General features: G+C 35.2%; 1 protein-coding gene, 1 long non-coding RNA gene and 1 other non-coding gene across 3 annotated transcripts; 2 read left to right on the top strand and 1 right to left on the bottom strand.

Moving 5' to 3' along the window:
* The first annotated feature begins 929 nt into the window (after positions 1–929).
* TRNAL-CAG (transfer RNA leucine (anticodon CAG)) lies at positions 930–1,010 on the top strand. Its single transcript has one exon. It is a non-coding gene; the product is annotated as a tRNA-Leu (tRNA).
* Positions 1,011–2,989: 1,979 nt separating this feature from the next.
* LOC128290641 (uncharacterized) lies at positions 2,990–3,917 on the bottom strand. Its single transcript, XR_008280424.1, has 2 exons — positions 3,752–3,917; positions 2,990–3,458 (listed from the first exon to the last, which is right to left on the bottom strand). It is a non-coding gene; the product is annotated as an uncharacterized LOC128290641 (long non-coding RNA).
* A 9,077-nt stretch (positions 3,918–12,994) lies between these two features.
* On the top strand, positions 12,995–15,612 carry LOC108474973 (uncharacterized). The gene is made up of 3 exons (XM_053026223.1): positions 12,995–13,321; positions 13,579–14,998; positions 15,329–15,612. The coding sequence occupies exons 1-3, from the start codon at positions 12,995–12,997 to the stop codon at positions 15,610–15,612; spliced, it is 2,031 nt and encodes a 676-aa protein (XP_052882183.1).
* The last annotated feature ends 7,846 nt before the right edge of the window (positions 15,613–23,458 follow it).

Here is a 23,458-nt window from a genome sequence, read left to right as displayed (position 1 = left end):
GTATTTTCCAGTTCTTCACGTTCTTGAATAATTAGTTTCTCAATCCGATTTTTTTTATCTGAATCAGCTTGTTTGTTCACAATCCCTTTGTGGGTATCCCTTTTTTTCTGATTTGAAATTCTTTTAGTTGTTAATATTCATATTAAGAATTTTAATTTAGGGTTTTCATTAATCAATAAAAAATCCAATCTTTTATTTTTCAGTATTGAATAAAAGAGATAGAGGAATGCAAAGAAGACATACCTGAACCCTCCATTGAATCCATCTTTATGAAGTAGTCAATTTGATTTCAACTATTTTGATCTTAATAATAGTTTTTCCAATCAAATGAAAAAAAAAACCATTGAAAAAAAGAAGAGACTGAAGAAAAATTAAAAAATTAAAAAGAGGAGATGAACAGATTTTTTAGTTAAGGCTTAGGTTTAAAAATTTTAATTAATTAAATTTTTTAATTAAAAATCTATTTTTATCCCATTTAAAAATCCAAGTTAGCATCTAAAATCTAGTTGGACTGCCACGTAGGATTACCGTTAGAGAGATAACAGAACTTAACGGTAGAGTGATCGCTTCGTAACAAAATAGTAACATAAGTGACTAAAACGTAACATTTCAAACATAAGTGACTATTTTTGTAGATTACCTTTTAAACAATTATATTAATTAGAATAATTATATTAAAAAAATAGAATGATCAAAATAAAACAGACCTATTTTAGAATATAATGAATGTAGTTTACTCTGAAAATTAATATATTTATATATTCATATTATATTTTTTATCAAATATATTTTGTGATGCGTTGGATTTTTACGCTAAAAGGACACGTAGACTACGACATACCAAGTCCAGTTACCTATCGGCTATTTACTTCTTTTCTACTCTTTTTTCCAAAATGTCAAAAAAAAGGAAGCCTAAGGGTTAGGCATAAGTCAAGATGGCCGAGTTGGTCTAAGGCGCCAGTTTCAGGTACTGGTCCGAAAGGGCATGGGTTCGAATCCCATTCTTGACAATTTTTTTAATCTCTTTTCAACAAGAATAACACTTACCATTGTTGGCTGAGTGACTACAAGTAGTAACAAGTACTTGACTTCGTTATTCAATTAAATTATATAAAGTAATTATGTCCTTCCAAACAAGCCATATCCCACTAGTCTCCGCCCACTGATGCGAGGCTCTAGAAAAGCACATAAATTCAGATAAAAATCCATGGCGTATTCCTTAATAATTCTAGGAGAACGAGGGTGGTTGAACATTCAACATAATTAGCATGACTAAAAGGAAAAGAAGCAACGTAATCACTCACTAACTGCAAACCACTATTCTCGACTTCCACCATACTAACAACCCGTGAAGCTCCTGCACACTGCTCATCAATTCGAGCAATCAACATATCGTTGACATCTCCAGCTCATCAACTCTGGCGAATTAACTCCTCGGCGCAGTCATCCCGGATCACCCTCTGTCAAGGGTTTGTGACATTCATGGCCCCCCAACCGTACACATAAAGTAATCTCGATTGAGCATTACAAGTCGATACAAATGTACAAAGTGCAATGATAAAAACACATCAATGCACATATAAATCAAAATAAAAATCTACATGATAAAATTATTGAAAAGTAACATATGACATGATTTCTAGATACCCTCACACCTCACATTTGTGTGAATATACATATATATCTATACACAAATTAACACCATACATGTATATATAACATTATCTCAAAATATGACTATATATTTATATATGCATGTTATATAATCATGTCTAATCTTACGCATACCTATAATTAATTTCGGAGGAGGAATTTGATTTTTGATGCTTTCACTTTCATGACAAACAAACAATGGAAATTTGTGTTATGATGGGATAATTAAGTCATTTTTCTTTACTAAAATAAAATAAGAATGGCAACTGATAAAAGGGAAGGATGATAATATATTTAAATTAATTTATGAAAAGTAGAATTATTTAACTATTTCTTTAAAAATGAATTTGGGTTTAGTTTGTATACATCATTTAATATAATTTGGTGTCTATTATTATAATGTTATTAGTTAATAGATTTGTTCATGGGTCAGGTCATCCGACTCGGTCTAAAAGGTAGCTCAAAATGTGAGAGGATTTGGGTAAAAATATAGACTTAAAAAATGAGTTTGTACTTAAGAGGCTAATGTAATTTTTTTCTTAAAAAATATCTATTTCAACTCTTGATGATGATATTTTTATGTTAAAATAGTATTTTAAGAGGAATTCACGCTAACATTTTAACCATAAAATTAACGATATTCGTTGTTTAAACTAACTAATAACATTATAAAGTAAATGGATCAAATTGTGTTAAAAATTAAAGTATAACAATTAAATCTCAAAATTAAATATAATGTAAGTACCAAAATCAAAATTTGATCATTTTCTTATTGTAAAAGAGACACATGTATGCATGTAAATACTAATGGCATCCCTTTTGTTTATACTATATTTAATATTTTGACTGAGTTAGTGTCACTCATTAACTAAATCTAACTCATTCATAAAATTATCAAAATTCTTAATTTTACAAAACAATAGATATTATTTCAAGAGCAATTTTGTTTTTCATATAAAATATAAAAAAAATACTTGCACATAATGGGATTCAAACCCAAAATATTATTTGCAAGTGTCTTTTTAATTGTTTAATTATTATTTTATTATATGCAAAATTTGGTACATTGCCAATAGAGTTTTTAAACTCCACAAGCAAGGTTAAGGGCAATGTCTTATAGAGGTATAATATAATATTAAAAATAAATATTTAGAAAAAAGAAACACATGATAATTTTTAAAATGCAAGTGTATCAAATACTAACCCATTTATTATGGGAAAATATTTGATACAATGATAGTAGAGTTTTAGATTTCATGAGTAAAATTAAGAAATTGACAAATATCATATAAAATATATTAAAATATTAAAAAAATTTAAAAGACACATTTCAAAATTTTAAATCAGGTTGTGAAAAAATAGCATGCAAAAAAGTAGGTTGCTTTGTTAAAATAAATCAAATCAGGTCCTTTTGGGATACTACTTTTCTTCCACTAATTTAATTAAAGCAATAAAAATACTGAAATAAATTTAAGAAAATTTTCTTTCAGCATCTTAACATCTATTTTCAAATATATTTGTTAGAAATTCATGTTTTTTTTTTTTTTTAGAATTTAGAATTTAAAATTTTAAATAATTTATATGCATGCCCTATGTTGGACCAATTTTCTTTGCCTAGCCCACTAATCAAACCCATTAACCACTAGCCCAATCCTATAACCCAAAACAGCCCAAAACCAAAACAAAATCCACCCCAAATACCCCTATCCCCACGTGCCTCCACCATCCACTGCACCTCCAAGACGTGCGCTATCAACAGTCCCTCTTTGTCACGCCTTGTGCTTCCGAGATATCCGCAACAACACCTGTAACAGGAAGCAAACATATAGCAACCAATAGAAGAGTTTATTTGTTTTTCTAGGCTATAAAAGCCATTTTAAACATTGTAAACGGGGCTCTTTCTTTTTTTTACTCATTATATAAGTACACTAGCAGAAATTATAGAGAAAAGATCGGAAGTAACTCAAAAATCTAGTCTCAGGATTGAAAGGTGATTTTTCATTCTTCTTCCTGTAACTTTTTTGATTCGTATTTTTTTCCATTTTTTTATTTTGTTTATAGACTGATTTTAAGTAAAAAGAAAGAAAGGAGGGCTTACCCGGTCGTGATTCGTGAACCGACGATGGGGTGGAGGTGCGTGGCACCGATGATCCTCCAGGGTGGCGCAGGCTAGGTTGAACTCCTAGCAAAAATGGAGAGGGAGCAAGGAAGAAAAAGCATTCTGCTTCTTTTTTGAAAAACACTAGAAATAAAAAATAAAATTGGTTCTTAAAAATGGCAGATGCCATTCAACAGCTTTTAAAGTGGTGGGGCCTACGCGTTTTGCCCTTAAAGGGTCAATTTGTGCACTAAGTCCCGTGCATTTTCTTGCTGCACAAATCTGCTTCACTTTTGTTTTTGAATTTCACCCAGCAGTTTTGTGCAGCTTTTAATTTGGTCCATATTAAATGCTAGGTTCAAGAATTTAGGAAAATTACATTTTTAGACCCCCTTGTTCCACGCGCGCTCCAATAAGATCCTCCTTTCCCCTTTTATTTATGTTTTACCCTAGAACTTCCGTTGTGATTCCAATTAAGCCCTATTTTGTTTATTTTAGACACTTTTATCACAAATTTTTTTTGGTATTATTATTAATCTATTATTACTTTTTTTACTATCATTTATTAAATTATTTTCCTATTATTTATTGTATTATTTTTTACACTATTATTTATTATGCTTATTATATTATTTTCATTATTTTTATTTATTTTCATTTAATTTAATCAATTTGAGTTATGTTTTACATTATTATATCATTTTATATTACATGCTTATTATAGTTTTTTTAGCAAAGTTAATTATTTTATGTATAAATCTTCATCATATTTATTATATTATTTGTTATATTATTATTTTTACTAATAAGCATTTTTATACTATTTAGTTTTTTTAGGCTCATAATTTTAAATATAGTTTATTATACTTCTTATTTTCTTCATTATTTTTACTATTTACTACCATTTTTTATTACTTATAACTTATATATATATATACATTTTTTCCCTAAAAGTTTTTTTCCTTCAAATATATTCTTTAATGGACTTATCATATTGTTTTTTATATACACCATTTTTTTATCAGTTATTTTATACTAAATTATTATTTATTACTCCTCACTATATATTATTATTGATTTCATATTGCTTGCTGTCCATATTCTTTTATATATATATATATATATGTATTATATTTTATTCATACATTTGTTTCTTTTAAATCCCATTTCAAAGTATACCTCGGTCTTCAAAATATTTTCTTATGTTATTTTGCATATATATTCAATTTAAATTATGCCTTTTACTTTATATGCATATCTTCTGATCCTGTTATGATTTAGTCGTATTATATTGTTGCATTAGATTATTGTTATATATTTCACAATGGCATACCTGTTTCCTTATATGGTATAACGACTCAAATTTAAACTCACTTAAGCCAGTTCTTAGTTTTTTCGTTTTTTCCAAAAAATAAATTAAATAAATACATTTTTTAATTGACTTTAGATCGTTTTCGAAAGTCTTATAAAACAAGGCAATGTTTCGCGTTTGGAAGTCCGAAAGAGTCATGCCCTAACGTGCTGGGTTGTGGTTTTTTCGGTCATCTAAATGTTTAAATATCCTTCTAGTCTCAGGTTTCGGAAAATTAAGGGACTATTTGGGTCTTGAGGGTTAAAATGTTGCATCCTAACGTGTTGGGTGTGACATTTTGTCCTTTTGGAACAAATAAGCCTTAATATCCCAAAACGAACCGTTCAAATATTTTCTAAAAGAATTATATTTTAAAATCTCTTAAAATTTTCAACAATAAGGACATTATTAATCAATTTGGTACCGATTTTGGGCGTTACGAGGGTGCTAATCCTTCCTCGTACGTAATTGATTCCCGAACCTGTTTTCTTAACATTCGTAGACCAAAATGCTTTATAAGGTGACCCAATTACACCTCAAAAAGAATTGGTGGCGACTCCATCCATGTTTTTAAAGTCGATCCACGTTTTAAAATTAAAAATGCTTTTGACAACTTGGCGACTCCACTGGGGACCTTAACAGAGAGTCAAGCCGTAAAATTGATTAATTTCTGTCCTTTTATCGAAAATGGAAATTGTGTTTTGAAATTATTTTTTCTTCCGTCACATTTGTTAGTATCATTTTTATTTTCTCTTATGTTATTCCTGCATCATACTGCATGTCCGTTGTGGTCGCGCCCTTAAGTGGGAGTGAGAAGCTGTGCCTTCGTGAGGTTTTCACCTCCGCATGGGCTAGTGGATCGCCTCCGGGATATATCCGTACCTATGGTTTCGTGAGTTTTTCACCTCTGCATGGCCATAGGGAAATGTATCCCCCTGAACTGAACTTGATCCATATGAACCTATAATGGGTGAGGATTAAGGAATCTGCTGGTTCAGGTACCCTTTCCTTAGAACTGAACCGCATATAATAACCTTTAGGGACCTACCCTAAGTAGAGCCATGCCAAATTCTAGTGATTACCTAAATAGGTTTTTGATTATTTCTTGCTTGCTTTGATTTTTACTATTTGATACTAACTTATTGTGTTTTATTTTTGCCATGATTGCATGTCATTTCATATCTAGGAAGGTGTCAATACCTGTTCAATTACTAAGTTAGAGAGCTTGTCATGGAGAGTGGACTTCTTGATAAAGTGGGGGATAACGCGGTTGTCCGTGCATGGTCAGAGAATGCTCAGCTCGAGAAAGGGGATAGCCTGGCCGAGGGGTATGCGTCGGAGTTGTGGGACTTCACCCGTATTAGTGTGACACAGAATGAGCTCCAAGAATTGAAGGATATATGGGCCTGCTGGAATGACGAGACCAAGAAATTATTCTACTACAACTACGGTGATCTGCCTTACCTGCTCGACATTAAGGTAGACAAGTACTTGTTTCGAGCTATGACTCAGTTCTGGAACCCCGCATATAGTTGTTTCACCTTCGGAAAAGTGGACTTGGTGCCAACCGTGGAGGAGTATTCAGCCCTGTTACGTTGTCCAAGGTTTCAAACGGACAGAGTGTATGTTAAGGTCCCTAATGTACCAAGTTTTGTAAAGAAGCTAATGAACGTCATTGGGATGAGTGAGCAGTGGGTTACAGCCCGGATTAAACAAAAAGGTGAGGGGAAATGCATTCCTTGGGTGAACTTGAGAGGCTTGATCCTGGCACATCCAGATGCAAAAAAAAAGGTTGACGTTTTCGCCTTGAGTATTTTTGGGTTAGTGATCTTTCCCAAAGCGTTACGATAGATCGACGAAGCAGTCACTGATTTATTTGATCGACTTGCCAAGTGGGCTACATCGGTACCAGTAATTCTAGCAGAGACATTCAGATCTTTAAATGTGTATCGATTTGGTTCTATGGCCACTTTTGGAAAGTTCACAGAAGGCCAAATCGAGTGTTTTTTTTTTTTAAATTATTCCCCTTTGAAAGAGATAATAGCTAAGCCCATGAGGGACGGCATATCAGAAGAAAGGTGGATGAAAATTCTCCAAAATCTCCAAGAAAAAGATGTGGAATGGAAGGCCCCTTGGATGGTTCCCGATGAAGTCCTCTACCGGTGCGAAAATTTTGGTTGGGTACCTCTGCTTGGAGTTTGGGAAGCTGTTGGGTATGCCCCTTTGCTGGTGTTAAGGCAGTATGAGTTAGAGCAATTTGTACCTGCGACACATGGGTTAGCTCATAGTGAATTTTTGTATAAAGGGGATAATTATAAGAAGAGATTTCGAGAAATTGCCGATGCTTGGAAACAGACACACCGAATGAAGAAGTTGACTGGATGCCCAATGACGACTCCTGAGTACAGTAGGTGGTTGAGTAAGAGGATCAATGATAATATTCCGAGGCCAAGTCTAGAAGGCGTCCAATCGATGGAAGAACACTTACGAGTAATTCCTTCCGAGCTGGAAATTATAAAACAAGAGTTTAAAAGGAGAAATTCAGAGTTAGGAAAGAAGATAGAACAGTTGGAGGAAGAGAAGATGCATCTAAGGTTAGATATCGACGTTCAGAAACTCGAGGCTGAGAAACTGCAAAAGGGGAAAAGAAAAGCTGAGGAGGACTTGGACGCTTTGAAGACCGATTACCGCAGCTACATAAGTCAATGAGAAATGCTAGACTGGGAAAGACGTCAGAGCAATGGCGACAAGAGGTCCAAGAGGAAAGGTCTAAAGCCGAACAATGGGAAAAAAGATTTCATGATACTTGTGCACGAGAGAGCGTCTTAAAAAAGAGTTTGGTTGAAAGCCAGAATGAAAAATAAATGTTAAGAGCTCGAGTAGAGGAGTTAGAGATGGCGCTTCATCAATCTCGTAGTCGCAACTCTGCAGTAGAGCTGAAGGCAAGCTTAAATAGGATCGAGGATTTGAGAGGGAAGATAGAAGAACTTGAGACCGTACTTCAGAATCGTGAACTTCAAATTCAACTTCTTGAGTCAGATAATGAGCATTGAAAAGAGCTGCTACATAGATCTCAGAACCAGGTCAGGGACAGAGATCACATCATGGGTGAGGCCGTGGCTCAGATTCGAAAGGTAGCGGAGCATTTGCAAACTCTAGCAGTTCAAGCTGACGTGTTGTGTGTAAAGTATGAACTAGAGTCAGATCGAGGTCGAGAGCTAGCTGGGCTTCTCGAGAGAGTTAAAACTTTGGGCATAAGGGCTAGGCTGTATATATAATCCGTTTTATGTAAAGTTTTCTGTTTTCTAATAAAGTTCTTTTAAAAGAAATTGAATCAGAATTGACGCATTTTTAGTTTTGCATTCATTTCATACATTTACATCACATCGCATCATATGCATTAAGTTACACAAAAGAACCCTATTAATTAGTGATAATTTATCTAGTTACCCTGGAACATCGCTACTATACACGGAGGAAGACAATGGATATGGATCAGAGGTTAGAGAAATTAGAATAAAGGCAGGAGCAACTGCAAGCTCAGATGCAAGAATAGCTGGCTAGGATCCAGCAGGAGATGAAGGATCAAATGCTAGAGTCCTAGAAAAACATGCTGGAGTCACAGAACAACATGATGAGCCAGCTAACACAGCTGTTGAAGGGGGTCTGACAAAGGAAAAGGCCCTATGGGTGATAGTGAGGACGACAATGAAGACTCCACATATCCTCCTAGATTTGCCCCAGCAAGTGCCCAACCACCCAAGGTGTCTGTTAATATTAGACCTCAGTATCAATCTGGTACTTCAGCACTAGGGAATCTCCCAACAGGCTCAAGTTCTAATCCAAGAGATAATTTGGCAAAACCAACTGTCCCCGACCTCAACGATGTTGAAGAAAAGGAAAAAGCAAAGGCTGAGCTCCCAAAACAGTTCGATGACCGTTGCAAGTGGTTAGAGGAGAGGTTCAAGGCATTAGAAGGTACAAATTATTATTGCGGGGTTGATGCTAAGGAATTGAGTTTGTACTGGACTTAGTACTCCCTCCGAAATTTAAGATGCCAGAATTTGAAAGGTATTATAGAACCAGCTGCCCGGAGGCTCACATTACAATGTTCTGCCGGAGAATGACGGAGTATGTCAACAATGATCAGCTGATGATTCACTGTTTTCAGGATAATTTGATTGGGGCTGCGGCGAAATGGTACAATCAGTTAAGTTGTACCCAAATCAAATCGTGAAAAGACTTAGCTCAGGCCTTCATGAAGCAATATGGCCATGTAACGGATATCGCGCCTGACAAGATCACGTTACAAAACATGGAGAAGAAATTGGGTGAAAGTTTTAGGAAGTACGCCCAGAGGTGGAGGGAAGTTGCCATACAAGTTCAACCACCACTGCTGGAAAAAGAAATGACCATACTGTTTATCAATACATTGAAGGCACTTTTCATCAATCATATGCTGGGAAGCGCAACTAAGAGTTTCACAGACATAGTGATGTCAGGCGAAATGATAGAAAATGCGATAAGATGTGGGAAGATAGAAACAGGGGAAAGCACAAGAAGGTCAGCCCCAAAGAAAAGAGAAAATGATGTAGGTAATGTGAGCTCAGGGTATTCAAAACCTGTCACAGTTAACCAATCGAGAACGATAGCCACAGACCAACAGGCCGCACCAAGGCGAGAGCCTAACACAAGACAGAATACAGAGAGGTTCCAGTTCACTCCCATACCAGTGACGTATAGGGAGCTCTACAAAAAGTTATTTGATGCACACGTAGTAGCCCTTTTCCACTTAGAACCGTTACAACCCCCATACCCTAAATGGTATGATGCAAATGCTCAGTGCGAATACCATGCGGGGATTACAAGGCACTCGATAGAAAATTGTACCTCGTTCAAAAGGTGTGTAGAAAGGCTTATCAAAGCAGGTGTTGTAAAATTCGATGATACACTTGGTATGGGAAATCCGTTGCGCAGTCATACTGATAAAGGGGTAAACGCGATAATTGAGAATATGGAGAGGAAAGTCAAGCTGAATATCGCGGAGGTGAGAACCCCATTGAAGCTAGTTTGGAAGGAAATGCAGAAGAGAGGTTTAGTCCCGCAAGAGTTGAGGGATAAAATCCAAGATACACAGAACTAATGTGAGTTCCATCATGAGAAAGATCACGAGATCCAGAATTGTATTGAGTTCAAGGCCCTAGTATAGGGTCTAATGGATAATAAGGAATTGGAATTCCTCGAGTTTATCGAAGAGGAAGATGTATGCTCTCCAGGAGGAGAGTCGAGTGAAGAAGGCTGCAGAGCTAGCCGTCCAGTGATAATTATTTCGAAACCCAGAGTTAGTGAAGTAGAAGCAAGAGTTACACCAAGAGTTATAATCCAGAAGCCAACAGTTTCCCCTTATAAAGATAGTCATAGAGTGCCTTGGAATTATAATTGTAGTATAGCAGTTGCAGAGAAGGAGGGTTCGATTAACACACCAAACACAGAAGTCGAACCAGCAAAAGGGAAACCCGTCATGCTCAAGCAAGAAGTAGAGAGATTAGAACCACTAGTTAATGAGCCAGTAATGGAAAATGAAACCAAAGAGTTCTTGAAGTTCCTAAGACACAGCGGGTATAGTGTTGTGGAACAACTACACCAGCAACTGGATCACGTATCGATATTGGCTCTGCTGTTAAATTCGGAGGTCCACCGCAACGCATTGATGAAAGTGTTGAACGAAACCTATGTTGCGGATGACATTTCGGTTAACAAACTGGATCGTCTTGTCGGCAGCATAAGTGCTGACAATTTCATCTCCTTCAACGATGATGAGATACCATCAGGGGGTAGGGGGTCTACTAAGGTTCTGCATATCACTACACGTTGCAAGGGGTATACGCTACCCGGAGTACTAGTTGATAATGGATCTGTATTGAATGTGTTGCCTTGGGCTACGTTAAACCGTTTACCTATAGACAATTCCCATATGAAGACGTGTCAGAACATAGTAAGAGCATTTGATGGCACAGAAAGAAAAGTAATGGGAAGGATAGAGGTACCTCTTCAGATTGGCCCAAACGCTGCATGCAGGTAGATTTCCTCGTGATAGATATTAAGCCTTCCTATAACTGTCTATTAGGAAGACCTTGGATTCACTCAGCTGGGGTAGTGCAATCCTCGCTGCACCAGAAGCTAAAGATGGTTACTGAGGGTCAGCTAATAACAATAAATACGGAGGAGGACATTATTGCGTCAGTTACCAGTGATGCACCCTACGTAGAGAATGACAACGAAGCGGTTGAATGTTTATTTCAATCGTTAGAGTTTGTAAATGCAATGTTTATAGCTGAAGGAAGCAGGATTCCGATACCTAAGATGTCAGGTGCTACGAAAATGAGCCTGCAGCTTACAGTTGGGAAAGGGGCATTACCTGGCAAAGGACTTGGGAGGCACCTCCGTGGATAAGTTAGAGTGTCAGCCTTGGTTGGCAAGTGGGATCGCTTCGGTTTGGGATTCAGGCCAGATGCAAGCCAAGTGAATAAGGAGTTTGAAAGGAAACAAGAACAGCGGAGAGCAAGATTGAGTGGGATAGAAGTCAGGTGGGAACCGATGAGCTTCCCCCATATTTTCCAAACATTTGTATTTGGAGGGTTTATTCATTCTGTACCGGAGAGGATAAAAGAAGGAATAGTCGAGGATGTGATAGGAATTTGGAACATCAACGCCATGTTTGAAGAGGAAGCAATGGAAAGGAATTTATCGAGCATTTTCCCGTATGAGCCTGGGAGTGTTTTGAATAACTGAACTGTGGAAGAAATTCCTGTAATCTTTAGAGCTAACACAGGGTAATATTCAAAACCTACTTGTTGTCTTCTAGCCTAGGGACAATAAGAATCTTTTGTGAAATAGGCTCATGTTTAAACATTATTATTTTTAATAAAAAATGTATTATCATATATCAGTTCGAGCAATTATTTTTTCTTCCTTTTCATTTCATAAACAATCATAACATACAAAGGAATTATTCATTTCGTTTTCTTTGGGTATTCCCTTATACTCATAATAGGCCCCCAGATGTCAACGTCATGAGTAATGCTGATACGAGCCCGAAATTTCCTTTCAAGTGAGACATGTGCTTTGAGGGACTTCAGGATTTTGAAGAGGACGAGGATTGTGGTTTATCTCCCGATTTGTTAAGGATGGTGGAGCGAGAAGAAGAGCAGATCCTACCACACAAAGAGACTACTGAGATTGTGGCCCTGAAAAATGGGAGGGAAGTTAAAATTGGCACTTGCGTTAACGAGAAAACAAAACAGAACCTTATTGAGCTATTACAAGAATTCAAGGACGTCTTTGCATGGTCATATCAAGATATGCCTGGTTTAAGTACCGATATCGCAGTACACCGTGTCCCTATAAAAAAGGAGTGCAAGCCAGTTTAGTAGAAGCTCCGAAGGATGAGACCCGATGTAGCAATGAAAATAAAGGAAGAAGTCAAGAAGCAGTTTAATGCTGGACTCCTACACGTGGTCAATTATTCAAAATGGGTGGCCAATGCCGTCCCTGTCCCTGAGAAAGATGGGAAAGTACGGATATGTGTAGATTACAAAGATTTAAATAAGGCCAGCCCAAATGATAACTTTCCATTGCCTCACATAGACACTTTAGTAGATAATACGGTAGGCTATTCACTGTTCTCCTTTATGGATGGGTTCTCCGGGTAGAATCAAATTAAGATGCATCCTGAGGATATGGAAAAAACAACATTCATAACTTTATGGGGAACGTTTTGCTACAAGGTGATGCCCTTCGGGTTAAAAAATGCAGGAGCCACATACCAAAGAGCCATGGTAACCTTGTTCCATGACATGATGCACAAGGAAATTGAGGTCTACGTTGATGATATGATTGCAAAATCCCGAACTGAAGAGGAGCATGTGCGAGTGTTGAGAAAATTGTTCCTGAGGTTGAGGAAATTCCAATTAAAGCTCAATCCGTCAAAATGCACCTTCGGAGCTAGGTCCGAAAAGTTACTCGGCTTCGTAGTCAGTGAGAAAGGAATAGAAGTCGACCCTGATAAAGTCAAGGCTATTCAGGAGCTGTCACCGCCACAAACTCAGAAAGAAGTTCGAGGTTTTCTAGGGAGACTAAACTATATCGCACGATTTATTTCGCAATTGACTGAGAAGTGTGACCTCATATTCCGTCTTCTTAAAAAGCATAATCCTGGGGTATGGGATAATTAATGCCAAAAAACCTTTGAAAAGATTAAACAATATTTGTCCAGTCCCCTAGTGCTAACACCACCAAGCCCTGGTAAACCATTGATACTGTACTTAACAGTATTTGATAATTCGATGGGGTGTGTGCTTGGCCAACACGATGAGACTGGGAGAAAAGAAAAAGTGATATATTACCTCAGTAAAAAATTCACTGAGTGTGAAATGAGGTATCTGCAGTTGAGAAGCTATGCTGTGCTTTGGTTTAGACAACACAAAAGTTGAGGCAATACATGTTGTACCATACAACTTGGCTAATTTCAAAGTTAGACCCTTTCAAATACATGATGGAATCAACCGCTTTAAATGGAAGGATGGCTCGATGGCAGATTCTGCTCTCTGAATTTGATATAGTCTATGTAAACCAAAAAGTTGTGAAGGGGAGTGCAATAGCAAACTTCCTAGCCAGTAGAGCTTTGGAGGACTATAAACCTTTGAATTCCAGTTTCCCCAATGAAGATCTAATGTATGTAGCAATCGCTGAAGAAGACATGTATGAAGATCATTCTTGGAAATTAAATTTTGACGGAGCATCAAATGTCGTTGGAAATGGAGTTGGGACAGTACTGATATCCCCAAATGGAGACCATTATCCATTCACTTGTAAGCTGGATTTTGACTGCACAAACAACATGGCAGAATACGAGGCATGTATCATAGGAATTCGGGCAGCTATAGACCGCGAAATCAAAGTATTAGAAGTGTATGGAGATTCCGCATTGGTAATTTATCAGCTTAAAGGCGAGTGGGAAACGAGAGATCCCAAATTGATCAGTTACCGAAAGTTAATCCTGGAGTTAATTGAAGAGTTTGATGATATTACCTTTCATTACCTCCCGCGAGACGAGAATCAGATGGCTGACGCCTTGGCTACACTGGCTTCCATGATCAAAATAAATAAACAGGAGGATATGAAGCTAATTCAAATGAGTATCTGTGAGGCTCCGGCTCACTGCTGTAATATCGACGAAGAGGAAGAGAGAGATGATCATCCTTGGTATCATGATATCTTTCAATATGTGAAGAGCCGTGCGTACCCAGATCAAGCAACCGAAAATGATAAAAGAATATTGAGGAGGTTAGCCAGTGACTATGTCTTGGACGGTGAGGTCCTATATAAGAAAAGAAAGGATCAGGTGTTGCTAAGATGTGTTGACGCTGTTGAGGCAAAGAAAATTCTACAGGAAGTCCATGATGGCATCTGTGGGACGCATGCCAATGGTTTTACAATGGCTCGACAAATCATGAGACTCGAATATTACTGGCCCACAATGGAAGGAGGTTGCATCAATTACGCTAAGAAGTGCCATAAGTGTCAAATTTATGGAGACAAGATCCATGTCCCTCCTTCACCCCTCCATGTTATGACTTCCCCATGGCCATTCTCAATGTGGGGTATGGATGTCATTGGGCCGATTTCGCCAAAGGCTTCCAACGGACATCGATTCATTTTTGTGGTCATTGACTACTTTACCAAATGGGTGGAGGCTGCTTCGTACGTCAATGTTACAAAGTCGACGGTCAGCAAGTTCCTGAAGAAGGAGATCGTATGTCGTTATGGTATGCCAGAAAGAATCGTATCTAACAACGCATTGAATCTGAACAATAGCGCAATAGCAGAAGTCTGCAGTCGGTTCAACATTAAACATCACAACTCGTTGCCATACCGCCCAAAAATGAATGGGGCGGTTGAGGCAGCCAATAAGAATATCAAGAAGATTGTAGGGAAAATGGCGGAGACCTACAAAGATTGGCATGAAAAGCTCCCATTTGCCCTTTATGCTTATCGGACATCTGTCAGAACTTCTACCGGGGTAACACCTTTCTCATTGGTTTATGGGATGGAGGCAGTTTTACCTATTGAGGTCGAAATCCCTTCTCTCTGAGTTTTATTAGAGTTGAAGTTAGACGAAGCAGAATGAATCCAATCTCGTTACGATCAACTAAACTTGATTGAAGAGAGGAGGCTGAAGGCTATTCGTCATGGTCAAATGTACCAGAGGAGAATGATGCGAGCCTACAACAAAAAAGTTCGCCCTAGGGTGTTCCATGAAGGGGACTTAGTATTGAAAAAGATTCTCCCTATGCAAAAAGATTTCAGGGGTAAATGGATGCCAAATTGGGAAGGACCCTATGCGGTAAAAAAGGCTTTCTCTGGAGGGGCATTGATACTAGCAGAGATGGATGGCAAGAGCTTGTCTAACCCGATAAATTTGGATTCTGTCAAAAGATATTTTGCTTGAAGCAGTTGAGGTGAAAACCCGTAAAGGGCGCCAAAAAAATAAAAAAATAAAATAAAAAAGAAAAAAGTGAGAGGCCAAGGTGAAAACCCGTAAAAGGGCGCCTTGAAACCAAAGGGGTTTTGAATTGAAAACCCACAAAGGGCAATTCAAAAATTGATCCAGACTGGGGCAAGTAGTAGTCTCGTTACACTAGAATCGACAAAGAAGGGATGGGCTACATTTTGGGGCATCGACAAATGCTATAGATCCCTTGAACACATGTCAAGTGTAGAATGGTCTTCGAGTAGTTTGTTCAGAGAAGCTCAAACTGCGGAATCTGGGGCATCTATTTGTTCTTTTTATCCATTTTTTTTTCAAATAATCAATGCTTTCTTTCTTTAGTACATCTTTCGTGAGCTAGAACTCGAATAAATTTCAGTTCCATTTACCCTTATGATCTTTTTCAAGCGTTTTACATTGAAATAATGATTAATTAACTAACAATGTTCTCAAAAGAGGTTTTACGTATTACTCTGAAAGATTTCTAAACAATACAAGATCCTGAAACAGGACAATTATTTAAAACTCACCAGGCTTAAAGAACTAGAAACGTGTGAAGGAAAAAGGGACTTACAGTATCCTCAAGCCCTTTTTTATCAAGCTGGATGAGAAGGCATACGTCAAGGATGTTACCATAGCAAACAGCAAGCGATAACAGCCTAAAAAATTAAATGATCATTCTCATGACATTTTGCATTTATGCATTTAAATATCTATAAGACATCTAGTTAGGAGCATTTGATTAATCATGGCATCCTAAACATCTAGCATAAGCATAAAATCACTCTTCTACAGATAGGATCCCCTAGTGGACAATGTAGCAGGATTGATTAAAAAGACAGATATCATCAGCCTTATCTTTACTGAGCAGGAGTGGAGCAGGTTAAACATACCCGATCTTATCTTCACTGAGCAGGAGTGAAGCAGATCGAGTTTTGGAGAATCTTATCTCCACGTACCGGCGATGGAGCAGATTCCAATCATCAACCTTATCTTCACTGAGTAGGAGTGGAGCAGGCTAAATATACCAGATATTATCTTCATTGAGCAAGAGTGAAGCAGATCGAATTTTGGAGAATCTTATCTCCACGTACCGGCGATAGAGCAGATTCCAATCATCAACCTTATCTTCACTGAGCAGGAGTGGAGCAGGCTAAATATACCAGATCTTATCTTCATTGAGCAGGAGTGAAGTAGATCGAATTTTGGATAATCTTATCTCTACGTACCGGCGATGGAGCAGATTCCAATCATCAACCTTATCTTCACTGAGCAGGAATGGAGCAGGCTAAATATACCAGATCTTATCTTTATTGAGCAAGAGTGAAGCAGATCGAATTTTGGAGAATCTTATCTCCACGTAACGGCGATTAAACAGATTCCAATCATCAGCTTTATCTTCACTGAGCAGGAGTGGAGCAGGCTAAATATACCAGGTCTTATCTTCGCTGAGCAGGAGCGGAGCAAACCAAATTTCGGTGAATCTTATCTCCATTGATCGACAATGGAGCAGATTTCAACCACCAATCTTATCTTCACTAAGCAGGAGTGGAGCAGACCAGATTTCAGCAGATCCCACCCCACTGAACAGGAATGGAATGGATCAAGTTTCAATAAATCGTATATCTACAAAGCAGTAATGAATCATCTGGAAGTAATAGGATGCAATGGGTTAAAACGAGGCTACTTGAAGAAAAGAGGCAATCAAGAAGTCAAGACATGATGGGGCCAGGCAAAATTGGCCCTTCTAAGTCTTTGCTCTATTCTTGTTACACGACAATGAGCAAAGAGGGGCAGCTGTTGGACCAATTTTCTTTGCCTAGCCCACTAATCAAACCCATTAACCACTAGCCCAATCCTATAACCCAAAACAGCCCAAAACCAAAACAAAATCCACCCCAAATACCCCCATCCCCACGTGCCTCCACCATCCACTGCACCTCCAGAGGCGTGCGCTACCAGTGATCCCTCTTTGTCACGCCTTGTGCTTCCGAGATATCCGCAACAACACCGTAATGAGAAGCAAACAGATAACAACCAATAGAAGAGTTTATTTGTTTTTCTAGGCTATAAAAGCCATTTTAAACATTGTAAACGGGGCTCTTTCTTTTTTTTTGCTCATTATATAAGTACACCAGCAGAAATTATAGAGAAAAGATCGGAAGTAAATCAAAAATCTAGTCTCAGGATTGAAAGGTGATTTTTCATTCTTCTTCCTGTAACTTTTTTGATTCGTATTTTTTTCCTTTTTTTATTTTGTTTATAGACTGATTTTAAGTAAAAAGAAAGAAAGGAGGGCTTACCCGGTCGTGATCCGTGAACCGGTGATGGGGTGGAGGTGCGTGGCACCGATGATCCTCCAGAGTGGCGCAAGCTAGGTTGAACTCCTAGCAAAAATAGAGAGGGAGCAAGGAAGAAGAAGCATTCTCCTTCTTTTTTGAAAAACACTAGAAATAAAAAATAAAATTGGTTCTTAAAAATGGCAGATGCCATTCAATAGCTTTTAAAGTGGTAGGGCCCACGCGTTTTGCCCTTAAAGGGTCAATTTACGCACTAAGTCCCCGTGCATTTTCTTGCTGCCCAAATCTGCTTCACTTTTGTTTTTAAATTTCACCCAGCAATTTTGTGCAGCTTTTAATTTGGTCCATATTAAATGCTAGGTTCAAGAATTTGGGTAAATTACATTTTTAAACCCCCTTGTTCCACGCGCGTTGTAACATTCCGAAATAGGGCCTAAACGGAACAGTGGTTGCGAAACCACAAATTCAGGGTAAAAAAAAATATTTTATTATTATTTTGAGGTTCATGGTATGATTACATGATTGTGTGAAAATTTCGTGATAAAATTCTATGCATAAAGTGCTTAAATTGAGGTTAGGGACTAAATCGAATAATTTGCAAAACTTGCATTCTAGAAGTTTTTAGTATGAAATTATTTTGGAATATTAATTAGGAGATCTTAAATGGTAATTTGACCAATTTTAAGTTCATGGACAAAATTAGGACATGGAAGGAATTTTTGAAAGTTTAGTAAGGAGGGGCATTTTGGTCATTTGGTTATTAACATTAATAAAAAGGTGAAAAAGATGATAAAATTGTATCATCTTCTTCAAGTTACCAGCAGAACCTTACCTCTCTCCATAGCTGGGGTTTCTTCAACTTTCAAGCTTCATAGTAAGTGATTCCAAGCCCCGTTTTTAATGATTTTTACGTTTTTGAAGTCCCGGTAGCTCGATAAAGCTTATGCTAGCAATAATTTAAGTTAGGAATCAAATTTGGAAAAATACCCATAGGTTGAATTTGTGTATTTTGATGTTTTATGATGGAATATGAGGTTTTAAATTATGTTAGACAACTTGTGCTACTTGGTTTTAAATGAAAACGAGTAAAAAGACTTAATCGGTAAAAATACCTAATAGTCATAAGTACATGTTAGTGTGTGAATTTGATGTTGCCATAGAAGGGAAAAATGATCAGCATGTCATAAAACATAAGAAAATAGGATGAAGTTTAGGGGAAAAAATGTAATTTTGCCAAAGTTTGAGTAAAGGGTTGTTTTGATAAATGTTGATATTAAATAAGCTAAATTTGCTATTATAGATCAAGAAGAGCGAAATTGAGAGTAGATCGGGAAAAGAAAAAGTAAAGGACTAAATTGTAAAGTTTAGTCACATTTTGTATCGAGGTAAGTTTACGATAAATAAATGCAATATTCTTTTATTTTACATTATTATTGTCAATTTCAGCATTTATATATTTATGTTATGAAAATATTTAAAGTCGAATTTAAGGTGAAGTGACAGAGGAAAAGTGTTAGAAAGCCCGGTTGAACCCTAGGAAGGTTAGGATATTAGGGTTGACGAGACGTAACGAAATAAGCCATGTAAGTCCATATTAGAAATATGGCTTTAGAGACAGATTGAGCCATGTAAGTCCATATTATATATGGCATTGGAGACAGAATAATTCATGTAAGTCCATGTCAAAGACATGGCATTGGCGAGATATTGATAGACGAGAACGACCCTAGTATCCTTAGTATTCCGAGTGGTTCAACGGGTCGATACGAGTTAAATTACAGTGAATTAACAGCAAAGGAAAAGTAGATTATACTTATGAAAAGGAAAGGTCGTAAGAAAGAAGGTAAGGGAATAAAGAAGAAGATAGAAATTGAGAAGTAAAGAAATTTATGATGTTAGATGATATTATGCATAATTATCCATTATGTTGAATGTTGTGATTTATTTGCTTGTAAGCTTACTAAGCCTAGTGCTTAATCTCTTTATTTTCTTCTTCTTATAGTACTTATCTAGCCACTCGGGATCGAAGGAAACGTCGGAGGCCGATCACACTATCAAAGAAATAACTCGGTATAATTAGACGTTTTGTTTTGTATATGGCATGTATAGAAACTTAGCCACTTTTGGTATAATATGAACAATGAATGATGTATAAATACTTGCTAGTGATTAGCTAATAAAATGGCCGATGATATGCATGTTTATTAATATGTATGATTGAATGGTGATTATCACATGAAAATTATGAAAATGTGAAAGTAACCTAAAAACAGATTCAAGTAACAGCAATGACGTAACTTTGAAAAATCACTAAAATTGTATAAACATAGTTTGAAGATGAATAATATATGAAATTAAATCTTATTATGTCTATTTTCTTATGGAATAAGAAAAATAGGTAAAGGTATTATATTTCATGATATATCTGAGTTTTAGTGAAACAGGGTCAGAGCGATTTCTAGAACCCCTTTTTCAACTTTGGAAATTCACCATAAATTGTACAAAACTAATTAGAAGGTATACTTTATATGGTTATAATCCTTGTTGAGTCTAGTTTTAATAGAAACAAACGGCGTAGTGATATGAATTTTGTACAGGAAGAAACATGGTTCGTAGTAACAAGAAGTTAGTGCAGTCGAGTTTTGAAACAGGGGAAACTTTAACTAATAAACTGTACTAATTGGCCAAGTCAAAAATCTATGAAAAAAATTAGTAGATAGATATATGAGTCTAGTTTTAGGAAAAATTTACGGATCTTAATTTCGAGTTTCGGAACTCAAGATATGAATTTTTAGGCGACTCTGACGCAGAATGGCAGCACATTCGAAATGCTTAAATAAACAATTTAAACCTATTTAAGGGATAGAATAAGTTTAGTAATGCCTCGTGCTCGATTCTGGCAACAGTCTCGGGTAAGGAGTGTTACACGTGTTCCAATGAGATCCTCCCTTCCCCTTTTATTTATGTTTTACCCCAGAACTTCCATTGTGATTCCAATTAAGCCTTATTTTGTTTATTTTAGACACTTTTATCACAAATTTTTTTTGGTATTATTATTAATCTATTATTACTTTTTTTACTATCATTTATTAAATTATTTTCCTATTATTTATTGTATTATTTTTTACACTATTATTTATTATGCTTATTATATTATTTTCATTATTTTTATTTATTTTCATTTAATTTAATCAATTTGAGTTATGTTTTACATTATTATATCATTTTATATTACATGCTTATTATAGTTTTTTTAGCAAAGTTAATTATTTTATGTATAAATCTTCATCATATTTATTATATTATTTGTTATATTATTATTTTTACTAATAAGTATTTTTATACTATTTAGTTTTTTTAAGCTCATAATTTTAAATATAGTTTATTATACTTCTTATTTTCTTCATTATTTTTACTATTTACTACCATTTTTTATTACTTATAACTTATATATATATACATTTTTTCCCTAAAAGTTTTTTCCTTCAAATATATTCTTTAATGGACTTATCATATTGTTTTTATATACACCATTTTTTTATCAGTTATTTTATACTAAATTATTATTATTTATTACTCCTCACTATATATTATTATTGATTTCATATTGCTTGCTGTCCATATTCTTTTTATATATATATATGTATTATATTTTATTCATACATTTGTTTCTTTTAAATTTCATTTCAAAGTATACCTCGGTCTTCAAAATATTTTCTTATGTTATTTTGCATATATATTCAATTTAAATTATGCCTTTTACTTTATATGCATATCTTGATCCTGTTATGATTTAGTCGTATTATATTGTTGCATTAGATTATTGTTATATATTTCACAATGGCATACCTGTTTCCTTATATGGTATAACGACTCAAATTTAAACTCACTTAAGCTAGTTCTTAGTTTTTTCGTTTTTTTCAAAAAATAAATTAAATAAATACATTTTTTAATTGACTTTAGATCGTTTTCGAAAGTCTTATAAAACAAGGCAATGTTTCGCGCTTGAAAGTCCGAAAGAGTCATGCCCTAACGTGCTGGGTTGTGGTTTTTTTCGGTCATCTAAATGTTTAAATATCCTTCTAGTCTCAGGTTTCGAAAAATTAAAGGACTATTTGGGTCTTGAGGGTTAAAATGTTGCATCCTAATGTGCTGGGTGTGACATTTTGTCCTTTTGGAACAAATAAGCCTTAATATCCCAAAACGAACCGTTCAAATATTTTCTAAAAGAATTATATTTTAAAATCTCTTAAAATTTTCAACAATAAGGACATTATTAATCAATTTGGTAGCGATTTTGGGCGTTACGAGGGTGCTAATCCTTCCTTGTACGTAATTGATTCTCGAACCTGTTTTCTTAACATTCATAGACCAAAATGCTTTATAAGGTGACCCAATTACACCTCAAAAAGAATTGGTGGCGACTCCATCCATATTTTTAAAGTCGATCCACGTTTTAAAATTAAAAATAGTTTCGACACCTTATTTCATCAATGGCTTTGATGTTTTCTTATTCTGTCTACTTTTATACAAAAACAACATAAATTTGAAAGATAAAATATTTATATGAACTTTAATTTTGATTAGTTTAAGAATATAATTAGAATATATACTTGAAAAAGAGTGAAGTTGTGTGGCTAAATATGTTGTTTATATTCTACAGGATTTGTTCTGTGTGATATAAAAAGGATTTTCAAGTGGAATAATATTATTTTATGGAATTAATATAACCATATACATTATATAAATTTGAGTTTATGAATTATCTTTTTTTTTTCAATTATAAGGTTTGTATTCACACACTTGAACTTTAATGGTGAATATCTCTTAACCACCAGATTAATCACATTTAACAAAATATTTAAAATTTGTAAAATTAATGAATTATCTAAATTATAACATTAATTTATGAAATATTTCTTTTATGATTACAATATACATGGAAAAAGGGAAAAAAGATTATATGGTTTAAATTAATATTATCCGAATATTAAATAGGAACTCTAACCACTATTTCAAACAAGTCTCGATAAAATTATATATTAAATAAATATATTATTTTCAGTATATTGTTTTTAAGTTTGTTTTATATCTTGGCACACACTATTGTAAAGTAAAAAATCTATAAATACATAAAAAAATGGAAATAGATATGGTACTGTTTGATAAAAAAATTAAAGCGGATTTTGGATAAATAATTTTCTTAGAAAATTTTAGGATATTAGAATTTTATAAGTTGAAAAAATAATTGTAAAAGAAAATTAATGATGTAAATAGATAAATAAAAATATGTCATATGGATATCATAGGGTTTTAAAATTTTATAAATATTTTAAATAATATAAAATTTAAAATATATTAGAAATAAATAAAAATATATTTTGAAGTTTAATTTTTTACAGCTGGATTATGTGTATTAAATAAAATAATATTATAAAAATTTGAAAAATTATATTTGTTTAGGTGGAATTTCACTAATACATATCCACAAATTCTTTACAAATTTT

This window comes from Gossypium arboreum, chromosome 3, assembly GCF_025698485.1.
Source record: "Gossypium arboreum isolate Shixiya-1 chromosome 3, ASM2569848v2, whole genome shotgun sequence".
In the NCBI taxonomy this organism is placed as follows: Eukaryota; Viridiplantae; Streptophyta; class Magnoliopsida; order Malvales; family Malvaceae; genus Gossypium; species Gossypium arboreum.
This window is presented reverse-complemented; position numbering and strand designations above follow the sequence as displayed.